We start from the raw sequence: 16,329 nt of genomic DNA on the forward strand, positions 1-16,329 counted from the left end.
GGAGGTACAAAGGCCCAGGTTCTGCAACTTCTCAATCAGGATTGTGGGAATGATGGTATTAAATGCTGAGCTATGGTCGATGAACAGCACCTTGACGTAGGTGTGTGTGTTGCCTAGGTGATCTAAAGCAGTGTGAAGAGCCATGGAGATTTGTTAGTTATACATCCTTCTTAAGATGTCATAAAGAAACAGTTTGTGTCAAGTAGTTTTTTTTCAGAAGTTTGGTCAATGTTGTAAATGTGTCAGCCAATAGGAGTGCTGTAAGCTCCATATAAAGCAATAAGATAATCTCTTTTTTATTATTAGTAAAGGAAAACTATTCAACCAGGACATTAGGGAGAAATCTACTCTTCTATTCTGGACTTGAAAGGCAGAATAGCCTCATTCCATGCTGAAATGATTCTATCACTGATCTCGCTGTTTATAGAACCATAGAAACTACAGCACAGAAACAGGCCTTTTGGCCCTTCTTGGCTGTGCCGAACCATTTTCTGCCTAGTCCCACTGACCTGCACACGGACCATATCCCTCCATACACCTCCCATCCATGTATCTGTCCAATTTATTCTTAAATGTTAAAAAAGAACCCGCATTTACCACCTCGTCTATAGAACCATAGAAACTACAGCACAGAAACTGTTCTATATCATTTGCAAATCCCGCTGTGCCTTGGGTCTTAACCAAAGGAACAGGGTGGACCATTCAGCCCCTTGATTCTATCCTACTGTTCTACAAGTCCTAAACTGTAATTTGAAGAATTAAATCTTTGACTGGGGAAAGCAAAGCCAGAATGATCTCCACCTGAATGATGCATCTCTCTGGGATATGGCTCAAGATATTGGATTCACAGGCAGCATGAGAAACAAAGGGTGCACAAACAGGAATTAGTTAACTATTTGAAGGATAACAACACTTCCAAGAATGTGGGGAGTGAGCCAGGGAATGGGACTAACCAGACCGCTCTCTTCAAGAACTGGCACAAGAAGAAGCTTGCAACATCTGACCTCCTCATAAAGTTATGGTTGTTTCAGGAAGAGGGTGATTGGGGAGTTTGGTACCTGGAAAAAGCAAGTTGAATGAGTAATTTTTCCTTGAGGCTTCAGAGTGTAATAAGCATAGGATAAACTGTTTAATTATATTTACAAATATGAAGCAGATTGTTTCGCTATAGTTTCTCTCAAAGTTAAATTACAAAATAAATTCTTAAGAAAATGCAAAACTTAACCATGGCTAAGGAGGACGATGGCGCCTCCTTTGCTCCCAAATTCGGAAACAGCTCTATTTCTACCTTTGATATCTCTTTTTTTTTCCTTTTCAGGGTTCTTTTGAAGACCCTGACCTGGAATTACACTCTGACTTCGGTTCTTTGCGGAAACAGGACCCGCTCTCGGGGTCTCACGACTGGCCGCTTTTCGGTATGCCAAAGATGCGGCCTGGAAGACTAGAGCACCTTCAGGGTGCCAGATTTTCATGGCTCTGGAGGCAGGCGGATTCAAGACCGGTGCCACCGTCTGATGTGTCATGGGAGACGGAAGATCAAAAGCAGCGAGCTGGCTGCTGGCTGTGTGCCCTGAGACCCAAGTTCTTTGGGCACAGAGCTCAGAAAAAGCCATGCAACAGGCTTTTAACACCATAAATTAGTGAATTGTTTTGCTATGTCTCTCCTCTCGCTGTGAAATGGGGGCACCTCTTTTTCCCTTATTAGGGAGAGAGAGGGAGAGTCGAATACCAAGTGAATGAGTGTTTTTTGGGGTACTGCAAGTCTGTGTCTTTATTAATGCTTTGCTGCACGCTTGAGTGCTCGGTGGAGAGCGCCGATGATTTTTTGCTGGTGGGGGGGGGGTTGTTGTTTTGCTGCTGCCTGTGCATGCAAGGGAGAGCTGGGGGGGCTTTGGGGTTCTAACATTTAACTGTCATTCATTCTTTGGGGCAGTCCTCTGTTTTCGTGGATATTTGTGAAGAAAAAGAATTTCAGGAGGTATATTATGTACATTTCTCTGACATTAAATGTACCTATTGAAACCTAAGAAGGATTTTAGAGTCGAGGAACCCAGAATTAGATAGGATTAATCCACATCCTGAAAGGCCCCATATGAAGCTCTCCTCCAGCATTGCTGTATTCTGTCAGTCCCTCACTGGGAGAGCTGGCCTGAAATTTTCACCTCTCTGGACAGACACTCGACACTTCCTGTCTCAACTGCTCTGACAGATAACTTGGAATCACAGGCATATGCTTTGTGTTTGCTTAATCTGCAGGAAGCTAGGCTAAGCACAGGCTGATTGTCTGCCTCTATTAGTCCAAAGGCTCTCAGAAGAGAGTGCAATCGGGGCTTAGCGTTTGCTGACCAGGCCCAAGACAACACACCTTGGCAACAGTCTCAAACAAACCTGGACCACTCCCATTTCAGTCATTCCATCTTCAAGCCCAACATTCTGAAACAGTGCCCGGATTCCATGACATGCACATCTCACATTTTCAGTTAAACGTCCTTGCCACAAGAGTTTCTGCAGACGCTGGCAATCTTGAGCAACACACACAAAATGCTGGAGGAACTCAACAATTCAGGCAGCATCTATGACGACGTTTTGGGCTAAGCCCTTTCATCGTATCTTTGATACTGTGGGAATCCACTGCCCAAATGCCCTGGCCTCACTTTAAACCTCTTTCCCACGCTGTGGCTGACACTTTATGGATTATTATACTGGGCTTTCTCATTGTTGATCAACCTTATTATCGAGCAAGGTTGGAGGCAATATCGGATGCACGACAACTCTAGCAGGGTTTGCAAAACATTACTTACTGCAAAGCAAAACTCAATAGCATGAATGGCAGCGAAGCTTCACTATCAAACGAGCTCAATACTCTCCATGCCTGCTTTGAAAGGGAGAACTACAGCTGTGAAGATCCCTGTTGTACCCAGTGACCCTGTGATCTGTGTCTTGGAGGACGATGTTAGGCTGTCTTTAAGGAGAGTGAACCTTCACAAGGTGGCAGGCCCCTATGGAGTCCCTGGTAAGGCTCTGCAAACTTGTGCCAACCAACTGGCGGGAGTATTCAAGGACACTTTCAACCTCTCACTGCTACAGTCAGAAGTTCCCACCTGCTTCAAAAAGGCAACAATTATATCAGTGCCTGAGAAGAGTAGTGTGAGCTGCCTTAATGCCTATCGCCCAGTGGCACTCATACCTATGGTGATGAAATGCTTTGTGAGGTTGGTCATGGCTAGATTCAACTCCTGCCTCAGCAAGGACCAAGACGTACTGCAATTTGCCTATCGCCACAATAGGTCAACGGCAGACACAATCACACAGCCTTAGCTCACCTGGACAGTACAAACACCTATTTCACAATGCCATTCGTTGACTATAGCTCAGCATTTTATACCATCATTCCCACAATGCTAATTGACAAGTTACAGAACCCGGGCCTCTATACCTTCCTCTGCAATTGGATCCTTGACCTCTTAACTGGGAGACCACAATCTGTGCAGATTGGTGATAACATCTCCTCCTCGCTGATGATCAACGCTGGTGCACCTCAGGGATGTGTGCTTAGCCCACTGCTCTACGCTCTCTATGCCCATGACTGTGTGGCTAGGTATAGTTCAAATACCACCTATAAATTTGCTTATGATACAACCATTGATGGTAGAATCTCAGATGGAGATGAGAGGGCGAGATATACCAACTAGTGGAGTGGTGTCGTAGCAATAACTTCGCACTCAACATCAGTAAGACAAAAAAGCTGATTGTGGACTTCAGGGTAAAACGAGGGAACATGAACCGATCCTCATAGAGGGATCAGAAGTGAGAGAGTGAGCAATTCCAAGTTCCTGGGTGTCAAGATCTCAGAGGATCTAACCTGATCCTAACATATCAATGATACAAAAAGAAGGCAAGACAGCGGCTATATTTCATTAGGAGTTTGAAAAGGGCCGGCTGGTGGCGCAATGACACCAGCGCCGGACCCGGGAGCAGAGGTTCCCAGGTTCGAAACCAGTCAGATCCGCTCCCGAGTACACTTTCCATCCATGCCGGGTGGAGTGTCGAGATCACAACTCAACCTCTTAAAACAGAGGGAAAAATACTGCAAAGATGTCTGTGTGAGGAGTGGCGCGTCACACAGTCTCTCTCTCGCTCCACGCCATGAAAAAGACATCATCACAGACGCACACACACAGGAGCACAGACTCGCATGCACGCAGGCACACACCAAAAAAAGAGTTTGAAAAGATTTGGTTTGTCACCTAAACCACCGAAAATTTCTATAGATGTACCGTAGGGAGCATTTTGACAGGTTGCATCACTGTCTGGTGCAGGAGGGGGAAACCATCTTGGGTACTAGCCTCCATAGTACCCAAGACATCTTCAAGGAGCGGTGCCTCAGAAAGGCGACGTCCATTATTGAGGTTCCCCATCACCCAGGACATGCCCTCTTCTCGGTGTTAGCATCAGGAAGGAGGTACAGAAGCCTGAAGGCACACACTCAGCGATTCAGGAACAGCTTCTTCCCCTCTGCCATACGTTTCCTAAATGGATACTGAACTCATGATCACAACCTCACTTTTTAAAAATATATATATTATTTCTGTTTTTTTCACTTTAAATGTATTCAATATACATATATACTGTACTTACTGAAATGTATTTATTTCTATATCATCATGTATTGCATTGAACTGCTGCCAAGTTAACAAATTTCAAGACACATGCTGGTGATAATAAACCTGATTCTGATTCAGAATTTTAAAAACCTAATAAGGTATATTAAGGTGTAATAGTAACAGAATTTATTCAGTCACTGTACCAGTGGCAGATCTGCGATCAAGAAATTGTATTCTTTGCAGCTAACATTTGTCTCATTCAACAGTGGGAAAAAGATTGATTAAAAGTAAAAATACTGTGAGGGAGAAAGTGCCAGGGTTTTGACCCACCAAAGGCGAAGGAGAAATAAGGTGTGGTTCGGAGGGCTATATCCATGTAGTGATGTTCCCTTGTCCTTCTGACTGGTAGAGAGATAGGTTTGGAAGGTGCTGTCTACAAGGCTGATAATAAGCCAATACCAAGATGAAGCAGTCAGTAAGAAGTCAGAATTGGAGAAGGACGATTCCAGAGATTATTCTGGTCATAGGCAGTGTACGGTCATGGAGAGCTTTAAGAAAATATGGATGAAAATTTCAGATCAGGCAGAGTCAATGTAGTTCAGCAAAGGACAGATGGTGGAGGGATGCTGAATGGGACTTGGTGCAATTTTGAAAATGAGCAAAATTAGAACACAGCAGATTTTGTGCAATACAAAGAGAACTGCTCACCAGCCACAAATATCTGTAATTCCACTGAATAAGTGTAGGCTGTGGAAGAATGGGGAAAGCTGAGCTACCCAATTATTCAGGAAAATGCCAGTCTGTTATACAACTATCATCCAATTGGAGATCTACATGCACATGGTAATTGTGGACTCCCGTCTCCTCCCCACCCCCATAGTCCCTCTGCTTTCATGATTGATGCTGGCAGAAAACATTCATGACTGGCTGGCTTTATTCGAAAGTGGAAATTCCCTCAGGTTCATGGTTCACAGTACAAAGCCACTTCTCATTCACCTCTACACTGCTAAGTGCCAAGCACCTGCCGCACTTTTGGAACTTGGGTCAGATCCAAATACTGACGTTGACGAAGCAGGGCAGTTGAGCCAATTCGTGAGTTCCACACGAATGCCAATGCAAGCAATGTCCTTTCAGCGTGATACTGCAAGCTAGGGGAACATACAGAAGTGGTAGCAGATCGGTATAGTTCTCAATCCACTGCCTAGACACGTCAACTTTATGACCACCTCCTGTAGTCTGGCAATCTGCCACAAAGATTGGGGACTCTGTAGTTAGGGGAATATAATCAGAATTTGTTTTCCAAATAAATCTAACTATGACTCATCCAAGTCACCTCTGCTGGTGCACATCCCAAAACCGTCCTTAGTTAGAAGGACAGGAACCAATTTCACAGCCTCAAACTATTGTTCCTTCAGCTGTGGAAAGTGGGTGATTATTACTTGCAATGTCTTGCCTGTTTACCGATGCTAAGTCGGTGCATTTTCTTTTTGTCATTTTAAGCATTTATTCACTGGTAGCGGGTGCGCTTTATTTTTGCCGGTGGGGGAGGGGGATTGTTGGTTGCTACTGCTTACGTGCAGGAGGGAGGAGCTCGGGAGGGGGGGTATCTTTGGGGTTCTAACATTCAACTGTCATTCATTCTTTGGGGCACTCCTCCGTTTTCATGGATGGTTGTGAAGAAAAAGCATTTCAGGATGTATATTGTATACATTTCTCTGACATTAAATTGTACCTCTGAACCTCATTCAGTATTTCAGGGAATGGAGTACAGAAAAGAGTGCCCATAGCTCAGCAGCAGTTTCCCCTTCTCAGGATTCAAACCCTGTTCCAAACTGTCTTGATGTGCTCCAGCTCAGGGCTCACGGTTCACGTTCAGGATTACAGTGACCCTCATCATATGTGTCGTGAGAGCTCTTAAACCCTAAAGCTGGTATAAACACGATTACAGCCACAAAAGTCATGTTCACATCTTGACCAATCCAGTTAATTTCAGAACTGAGAGATTTAGATATCAGCAAAGATGACACAATCTTCGAAGTGTAATGGCGACCTGATAGAGGCCTTCAAAATATGAAGAGGCATATATATCAGTTGTAGAAGACCCTACCAACCTTAGATGAGACTAAAATTAGAATTCATAAATATAAAATAGTTACTAATAAATCCAATAGGGAATCAGGATTACACCTTTTACAAAGAAATAGTTAAGAATCAGTACTTGAAGAAATAATAGAAGCAAACCGTAAAGATGCACTTAAGAGTTCATGTAGAGCATAAAATAGCTTAGACGCCGGGGTTGAATGGCACAAGTTGTGATGAAAATAGTTTGGAATGCTGATAAAGAAGGATACGTCGCAGTCTGATTAAGTGAAGAAAATATGTGGGGAGAAAAATAAAGAGAATACTGTCCTGTAAATCTATTCACTGATCCCTGGAAGGGATGGTTAAGTAGGTTTGAGTATTTTTTTATTAAAAAAAAGAAGCATGCGATAGCAATGTGGCTTTGACAGGATGTGCTACATTCCCTGACAGAAGATCTGGAACAATAAATAGGACTGCAACGCCTGTTGTTGGAGTAGCAATATGCCACAAATAGTGATATTAAAGGACAGAGCCAGTCCTTCACACTAGGCGGTTCTGAGGGATTGGGCGAATTGACAAACCATACAATGAAACTCTGGTTTGACCCATCGGTCTATTAAATGGTTTTATCACCTTAAAAATATTGTAATTGCTACCTGGACAGGTTATTTTGCAACTTCCATGTTATTGGTCTGCTCCCTGGTAAAGGTTGTCCCAAAAATTCCGCCATGGCCACTCTCTGTCCTCAGACTTGGCTTTCTCCAAGCATGGCTGAAAGTGAGGGATAATCACAGCTTGTTTATATTTTATGCCTCCCTCAGGGATGACTCCTTATCCAATTCCCATCGGAAATGTGGGCATCCTTTCTGCCCGTCATGTTATCTAAAGTACTTTACAAACGATTTTTATAGTTCCTTTCCTAACTACTGCATCTGTCAAAAGAGCACGAGGGATTTATCTGGATGTCATGAGGAATTAGAGAGATTGGAAAAGTTGGCATTGATCTTGGAACAGAAGGTTCTGTTAAGTCTTCTGTTAAGGTTAAGTCTCCAGACTTAACAAGGATTTCAAAGGTATGAACAATTTTGAGAGAGCTGAGCAGGGGTGAAAGAAACTTAAATTTCTTACTGTACAGTTATATCACAGAGTTACCCCAACCTATTTCTATTTTCTACTGACAATGTTTCAGCTGCTCCCACACCAGTTTGCTTTATGACTTTTGCCTCTGCAGCAAGCAGAAAGAATTTATTTATTTTTTTGAGATACAGTTCGGAATAGACCTTCTGGTACTTTGAGCTGTGCCGTTCAGTAACTCCCTGACTTTAACACCAGCCTAATCACAAGACCATTTACAATGACCAATTAACCTACCAGCCGGTACATCTTTGGAGTGTGGGAGGAAACGGGAGCACCTGGAGGAAACCCACACGGTCACGGTGAGAACATACCAACTCCTTACACACAGCAGCAGGAATTTGGGGAATGGGTCAGGAATCAAAGATCATTGTTTAAAAGTTGGGTGAAAATCTCCAGGGGGAAGATGAGGAGAACATTTTTCATTCGGGAGGTTTGTCAGGATCTAGAAGTCCCTACCTGAAAAGGTGACATAAAGTCTTTGAGTTATTTAAGAGGTGAGAAAGCGAGAAGCAAGTCTTCAGAATTAAGCATAAGAGTTCTTTCAAAGAGCCAGCCCAAACATGACAAGCTGAATGGCGTTGTGTACTATAAAATCTGCAGCTGCCCTAATTGTGCAAGTAGCTTGATAGTTTGGTACGTGAATAGGTTAGCCAATTGTTATTGACTCAATATGGTTTTGTGAAACATTTTGAACAAAGAAGGTTTTTACTAGAGCCTTACAGAGTGGCACCAGGGAAAGGTCAGGATTCTGATACAATTTCTGATCTCTGGCTTCGTCCCAGCACATTTGCATTGCAAAATGCTTGTGCCACGCCAGCACAGACTTAGCCCAGCTGGTACTGCAGTCTTCTTGGCCAGCTCAAGTGATGTGCCCAGTGACAAATTAATTGGGGAAATCGCTGTTTGGAAAAAAAAGAACAACGAACACCATTTACATAGCACTTGTCACAACCTCGAGCATTTATTGTCCATCTGAACTGAAGGGACAGTTAAGGGCGAACAAAATGAGATATGATGGGTGTGAAATAACTAATGGACAAGGACAGGGAGTGACGGATTCATGAACTAAAGAAGTCTGCAATAAGCCAGTAGTTTCATGGTAACCATTACTGAGACAGTCTTATATAGAGACAGACACACACACACAGATACATACAGTCTATCTTAGTGGCCACTTTATTATGTACACCTGTTTGTTAATGCAAATATCCAACCAGCCATTCCTGTGTCAGCAACTCAATGCATAAAAGCACGCAGACATGGTCAGGAAGTTCAGTTGTTGTTCAGATCAAACATCAGAATGGGGAACAATTGTGACCTAACTGACATTGACTGTAAAATGTTAGTGCATGATGGCGTGGTTTGAGCATTTCAGAAACTGCTGATTTCTTGGGATTTTCACACACAACAGTCTCTAGAGTTTACAGAGAATGGTGCAAAAATCAAAAAAAACATACAGTGAGCTGCAGTGCTGTGGGAGAAAATGTTTGTTAATGAGAGAGGTCAGAGGAGAATGGCCAGACTGGTTCATGCTGACACAAAGGTGACAGTAACTCACATAACCATGCGTTACAACAGGGTTGTGCAGAAGAGCATCTCTGAATGCACGACATGTATATGTATACATATATATGCAGTACAGTACTGTGCAAAAGTCTTTGGCATATCTAAAAAAATCTGCAAAGAGAAATTCTTTCAAAAATAATGAAAATTTTCTTAATATCAAAAATGTATTCTAAAGAGCAGTAAACACTAAAAAACTAAATCAAATCAGTATTTGTTGTGACCGCCCTTTGTCTCAAAAACCATCAATTCTCTTAGGTACACTGCCAGACAATTTTATAACAAAATCAGCTGGTAGGTTGTTCCCGGCATCTTGGGGAACTTGCCACTGTTTTTCTACAGACTTTGGCTGTTTCACTTGCTTCTGTTGCTCCAGGGTATCCCAGATAGCCTCGATGATGAGATCAGGGATCTGTGGAGGTCATACCATCTGTTGCAGACCCCCTTGTTCTTCTCACTGAAGATAGTTCTTTATGACCTTGGCCCGGTGCTTAGGTCATTGTCCTGCTACAGAACGAAGTCGGGACCAATCTGATGCCTCCCTCCTGGTACTGTGTGATGGGTGAGAAACTGCTTGTACTTCTCAGCATTGAGGATTCCATTAATTCTCACCAGATCACCAACTCTATTTGCAGAAATGCAGCCCTAAACTTGCACAGAACCTCCACCATGCTTCACTGCAGGCTGCAGATACTCATCCATGTAGCACTCTCCAGTTCTTCTATGTACAAACTGCTTCCTGTTTGAGCCAAACATTTCAAATTTTCACTCATCAGTTCAGAGAACTTGTTGCCATTGTTCAGCACCCCAGTCCTGTCCTTGTGCTTTTGTGCATAGGGAAGTCTCTTGGTTTTGTTTTCACTTTGGAAGAACAGCTTTTTGGCAGCAACTCTTCCAAGAAGACCACTTCTGACAAGCCTTCTCCAGATTGCAGAGGGGTGTACTTGTGTTCCAGTGGTGCTGGACTTTTTCTGGTTTAGAAGAGATGTCAGTTCAATGTGTCTTGTCGCTGCATTCAACCACTGCATATCTGGTCCTCAATCTTGCCCGTTTCTTTGTGCTTCTTCAGAAGAGCTTGGACAGCACATCTTGAAACTCCTGTCTGCTGTGAAATTTCTGTTTGAGAGACCTTGCTGATGCAGAATGACCAACTTGTGTCTTGTTACTATACTCATTCTTACCATGGTGTAAGAATTGATGATTTGCAGGTTAAACTGTCACATCTGCCACACCCCTCACCTTTTAGTTTGGTTGTCCTTCACTCAGTTTGATTCCTTTAGTCCATTCGACATATTATATCATTCATCATTAGTACCTGTTTGTTATCTTTGTTTAATCATGCACTGGGCTTTACCTACAAGGTAATCAAGTTTTTATTTTTAAAATAGTCTACTACTTAATATGTTACTTTCCTTAATGAAATAAAAATATTTCTCTGTAACATTTAATTTTTTGGAAAATTAATGTTTGGAAATCAAAATTTTGCACTTTTCAACTGACACATTAGTGCAGAAGACAAAATATAAACATCTGAAACAAAATTGATATAAAGAATCTAGGGCGCCCAAGACTGTTGTGTGTGTGTGTGTTTATATAATTCCGGTTAATTGGGACTCATCGAGACCAATACATTTTGTCCCAATTAGGTGGCTGCCCTAATTTGCTGAAATTTCATGGAAATAGTTTTTTTTTAGGCATCCGTTAGTCTTGCAAGACCATGGATCTGCGCCTGGAAAATCTTCACTCTCCAGGGTGCAGGCCTGGGCAAGGTTGTATGGAAGACCAGCAGTTGCCCATGCTGCAAGTCTCCTCTCTCCATGACACCAATATTGTCCAAGGGAAGGGCATTAGGACCTATACAGCTTGGCACCGGTGTCGTTGGAGAGCAATGTGTGGTTAAGTGCCTTGCTCAAGGACACAACACGTTGCCTCGGCTGGGGCTCGAACTCACGACCTTCAGGTCGCTAGTCCAATGCCTTAACCACTTGGCCACGAGCCAACCATGGAAATAGTTAAAAGGTATAAAAAACACAAACTACCACTTAAATGGAATACAGAACAAATTAGAACACTACCAGTACCTTGACAGTACTTTAAAACTGTGGAGAAGTTCCTAATAGTTATCAACTGAGGAATTCATCCAGTGTATGCAATAAACAAAATCAGCAGACATCTAGTGCGGATAATGGACTGCATTCATACATGCTTTAGACAACTGCATCCTCCAAGCCTTCATTTTCATTGTAACACTGTCGATACCTTCAAATTCTCCATAATTCCCAAGTTGTTGAAGTAGTGAGATATTTTCATTTTCACTCCCGGCCATTTCTGACATCCGCAGGCCTCAATGCTTGGAACCGTGTTGGACAAAACAGTTTCAAATTGTTTTACTGCTTATCTCTTGCTAACTATCAGTGACAAAAATCTCTGCCTTTTGAACACAAACATAACACAACTGATGCTATTTAAAACGGATCACTCTAAGTACGGTGTAGTGCCTAACGGCCAGGCAAGTGCATGCAACTGACGCCAGTTAGAAACAGTTTGGTAACAGTCTCCTGTCCCAATTAACCAAATAAACAAAAGTAAACCCATCTATTTTCTTGATTTAGTTTTTGTTCTTTAAAGAGTTGTCCTAAATAAATGGCTGCCCTGATTAACCAATAGCCCAATTTACCGGAATCCACTGTGTATAGTTTCTTGAGTTCCCTAACTCAAGTGGGATTCAATCTCAAGATTCTTGATCAATGGTCCATAATTTTGGCTGCTAATCCAGCAGTCACTATTTTAATGTAGGAAGAGCATTTTACAGGAATTTCCCATAACACAGAGCCCAAAAAATCCGAATTTAGAAATATTAATTTAGAACTATATATATATGGCAATATGGCAGGATGCCAGCGAGAGTTGTTTTAAGTATTGACCTGGACACCAATGAGAATTGTCCTATTCTTTTTCAAAGCAGGGCCAAAAGATCTTGTACTTTCACATGCGAGATCAGACCGTGTCTTGATATAGCATTTTGTCCCCAGTGCGTAGCATCTGCTACTTGGCACTATTTCCACAGTATTTGGTACATTGTCAATCTAGAACTCCGTGTTGCAATTTCTGGAATGGGGCGTGATAGAACCTTCTGAATCAGAAACAAAAAAAAAGCAACCAACTTAAAGCTCCAACTGAAAGAGCTATTGACAGTCACAGCTGAAATTGTGCTTACTATCAGATTCTGTGGAATTCGTTTCCCAGGAGGGCAGTAGGGGGTTCAGCTGGCGAGTAAGTACAAGAACAAACCACACTCCCACAGCCACATGTTCAAAAATGCAACTCATGACAAATTGTCTTAATCTGTAACTTGAACTATCTGTTAGATCTCCTGCAGATTTGCTGGTAGTATCAACTGTTGCACACTTGGGTTGTTCTGAGACATACAGGGGAATATTGTGTTGGAGCACTGGGTAATCTGGCTTGATCCCCTAAATCTATGAAGTCTAATTGCTAAAGGAAAAGAAGGGATCAGTGGGAGTTCTTATTACTACTGAAGTATATTTCTAAAATGGGCCATTCAGCTCTCAAACTCATTTTATCATCCAAGCAGAATTTCACTGACTGTACCAAAACACCATTCACTTGCCCTTTGATCCCCATTAATCGTCCCTTACAGAACACAAAGCTAGTAATCTTATCATTTAGTTATGCCTCCTCCCTACACCACTGTTTGAAGAACAGCTTATGATCCTGGCTAATGTTTATTCCACCCCCCCCCCATAGTCAGTAAAATATTTAAATAGCATCCTTATGTTGCCACTGATGAAATCTTGCATGCGTAAATCGGGCTGCCATGTTTATCTGTATTTCAAAAGAAGTAATTGACTGTAAAGCACTTAGTAACCTCCGGAGGCCAAGAAAAGTTTCTGTAAAATTTAAAGTCTTTAATTTGTTCATGACATGACCTTCAAGGGTTGGCAACATGACATTGGGTTTTGTAAATATGTTAGTACCAGCTAGTCCTGTCTGAGTATTGGGACCCAAGAGCACTGGTGAGGAGACAGTGATTTGCTAAATTCACAGAGGGAACTCAAGTGGTGTTCACAATAAGGGTCTAAGCCACAGCCTCCTGTGGCCAAGAGTGGTCAGAAGTGTTTGCTCAGGTTCACCCTAAACTGTACACATTCAGACTGCGCTGAGCTGGGGTTAAAGAGACGAGGATTGTCTGCCACTGGTTGGTTATCATTCAGTGAAACAAGCCCGTCTGGTCTGCCTGAAACTTTATCTTCCAGCTATCTCTGAACAAATGTTGCACATTCCAAGACCCCTGACTACGGGCTGAGGTACCAGCTGCAGCCTGGCGCACAGAACAAAAGCTAAAGTTTAGCTTTATTTGTCGCATTCCCCCAACGACCGCCACAGTCTGCGGATTGTGCTGGGGGCAGCCCACAATCGTCACCGTACTTGCAGCGCCAATACACACACAACTCACTAACCCGAAGCCCATCTGTACACCTTTTGTGCAGCAGCACGTGGAAGAAACTCGCGTGGTCACAGGGAGAATGTACAAACTCCTTACAGAGAGCAACTGGCGATTACTGGCACTGTATACCAGCCGCGCTAACCACTCCGTTACCACGCAGCCCACTGTTGTGGTGGGAAAGGCTAATGTCAGAGGTCCTCCTACATTCTACACTGGTAGGAGGGCCCCTGACACTCCAGTGTAACCCTCAAAATTTGGATATTGCTGTGTAAGTAAAGGGAAAGCTATTGTCACAAACAAGAGAAAACCTGCAGATGCTGATCAGGCAGCATCTATGGAAAAAAGCACAGTCAAGCTGGGTTCCTCCAGCATTTTGTATGTGCCGTCAAGCGGATGTAGTGTTAATCTTCTTGCTTAGTGGAGTGACCGACTGGTACTGCGAATGGCAAAATATTTGTAACTACTATGAACAAAGTATATTGTTGAAGCGATCGGCGAAAGTAGGGCATGTTTATTGAGCTGGAACACTATTCGAAGAAAAGACGATTTAATGGAAAAATTCAGAGCATATTCCCTAAGACATATCACTTCAGAAATACCGGGATCTGACAGGGACTGGTTTCCAGGGTGGGAAAGCGGCTTGCGGGTTTTTGAACAGACAGGCGGGTATGGCGCCAAGTAAAGACGACGCAGAGAATTTCATAGTACTGTATGTAAAAACCGCGAATAACTGAGGTATAAACGAGGTGACCGAGAGAGCGCGGATACAGAGCAACATAAAGACAAAGCAAAATAACGTGAAGAGCAGAATGAAAGACAAAGAGTAGACAAAAACTGGAAAGGAACTCGGAGGGATGGCGGCAAAAAGCGGCCACCCACTCACCTTATTAACACTGGCCAATCGCTCCTCCTGTTGCGCTTTCAGGATCCCGAACATTTTGCCACCTTTAAAAGTGTGAATGAAAAAAAAACACAGAATTCAGACCAGGTGCCCTCACAGTCGCCGAGGAACGGCTGCCTCCCCCGACCGAAGTCTGAGTTTCTCACCCTGCGCCTGTTGTCCCGAAGGCATCTTGAGAAGCGAGTGGGGTACTCAGCCCCGGCCCTAACTCGCCGAGTCAAAGGCTCATAGTGAGGAGCTGCGCCGCTCGCAGCAGTGAAATGTCCCGGGACCACACGCCCGCTGTGGGAAGGGCGAGAAACTACAACTGGTACCGGGATACACCCCGCCCGGGAGCCTGTCCAGCTACATGCGGAGAACGGTCTGCAGTTCTGGCCACCACGCTAAAAGAAGGATAGGATTCAGCTTGATAGCGTGCAGAAAAGATTCATCAAGATGTTGCGTAGGCTAGAGGGCTTAAATTTGGGGTGGGGGGTGGAGACTGGCTAGGCTGAGATCAGTTTCCCCTGGAGTGAGGGAAACCGAGGGGTGATCTAACAGAAGTTTATAAAATTATGAGAAGCTCAGTCAGAGTAGATAGTCTTTTTTTCCCCCGGGTTAGAGAAGTCTAACACTAGAGGACACAGATATTAATAAGAGTGAGAAGATTTAAAGGAGACCCGGGGGAGGGGGGCAAATGTTTTCATCCAGAAGGTGGTGGGTACAGTTACAATGTTTAAAACTTGTTGGACAGTACTTGAATAGGAAAGTTTTAGGCCAAACCTAGGCAAATAGGAATAGTTAAAATGGTTATCTTAATTAGCAATGATGAATTGGACTAAAGGATTCTGTTTATGTACAAAATAGATATTATTCTAAAACTCCATACCAGTAGGGTACGTACTTAGCAATTTCTCTACATTGAGCCCTGAGCCCCATACTAACCCTAAGTGTAGCATCAATGAAAATCCCCAGTATTTGTCCAGCCTGAATCCCCCATGAGACGTGACCAGTCCCAATCCCCAGAGGAAGTCTAAAACAATCATATTCCCAATCACACGACCCACAACAATCCTACTTCAGACTTGAGATTTCTTACCCAACATCAGCACAAACTCCAGTTGACCAGACACAAATTTAGCATCAACTCAGCTAAAAGCTTCAAATTTCTAAAGTCCTAATTGCAATTGCAAATTATTGTACAAATTAATCTGTATATCTGAACCCTGACACCAATTTTGGCTCCAAACTCAAAAATCTAACCACTTGTAGCTGGCAGCCAATCAGAACAGGCCCTCTGACTCTTTGCCTCCCTGCCAGTCAGCTAATCCTCTATCCACGCTGGTGTCTTTCCTGTAATACTATGGGCTCTTATTTTGTTCAGCAGTCACATGTGTGGCGACTTGTCAAAAAGCCTTCTGAAAATCCACGGAAACAACAGCCACTGACTGACTCTCTGTTATTTCTTCAAAGAATTCCAAAGTTCATCACACAAGAATTTCCCTTAAGGAAGCCTTGCTGAATTTGGCCTACTTTCTCACATGCCTCCAAGTAACCCAAAACCTCTTCCTTGATAATGGACACCAACATCTTCC

General features: G+C 43.1%; 1 protein-coding gene across 1 annotated transcript in view; it reads right to left on the reverse strand.

Annotated features, from left to right (window-relative positions):
• The window catches only part of LOC140186271 (allograft inflammatory factor 1-like), a 49,997-nt gene extending 34,882 nt beyond the window's left edge, over nt 1-15,115 (reverse strand). Inside the window, exons 1-2 of the mRNA XM_072240328.1 lie at nt 14,902-15,115; nt 14,738-14,799 (exon numbers count right to left, since the gene is read on the reverse strand). Of these exons, the coding sequence (XP_072096429.1) occupies nt 14,738-14,799; nt 14,902-14,926 (87 nt within the window). The 5' untranslated portion in view covers nt 14,927-15,115. The remainder of the gene's footprint in view (nt 1-14,737; nt 14,800-14,901) is intronic.
• Nucleotides 15,116-16,329: the final 1,214 nt, after the last annotated feature.

Source organism: Mobula birostris, chromosome 22 (genome assembly GCF_030028105.1).
Source record: "Mobula birostris isolate sMobBir1 chromosome 22, sMobBir1.hap1, whole genome shotgun sequence".
NCBI classification, from domain to species: Eukaryota; Metazoa; Chordata; class Chondrichthyes; order Myliobatiformes; family Myliobatidae; genus Mobula; species Mobula birostris.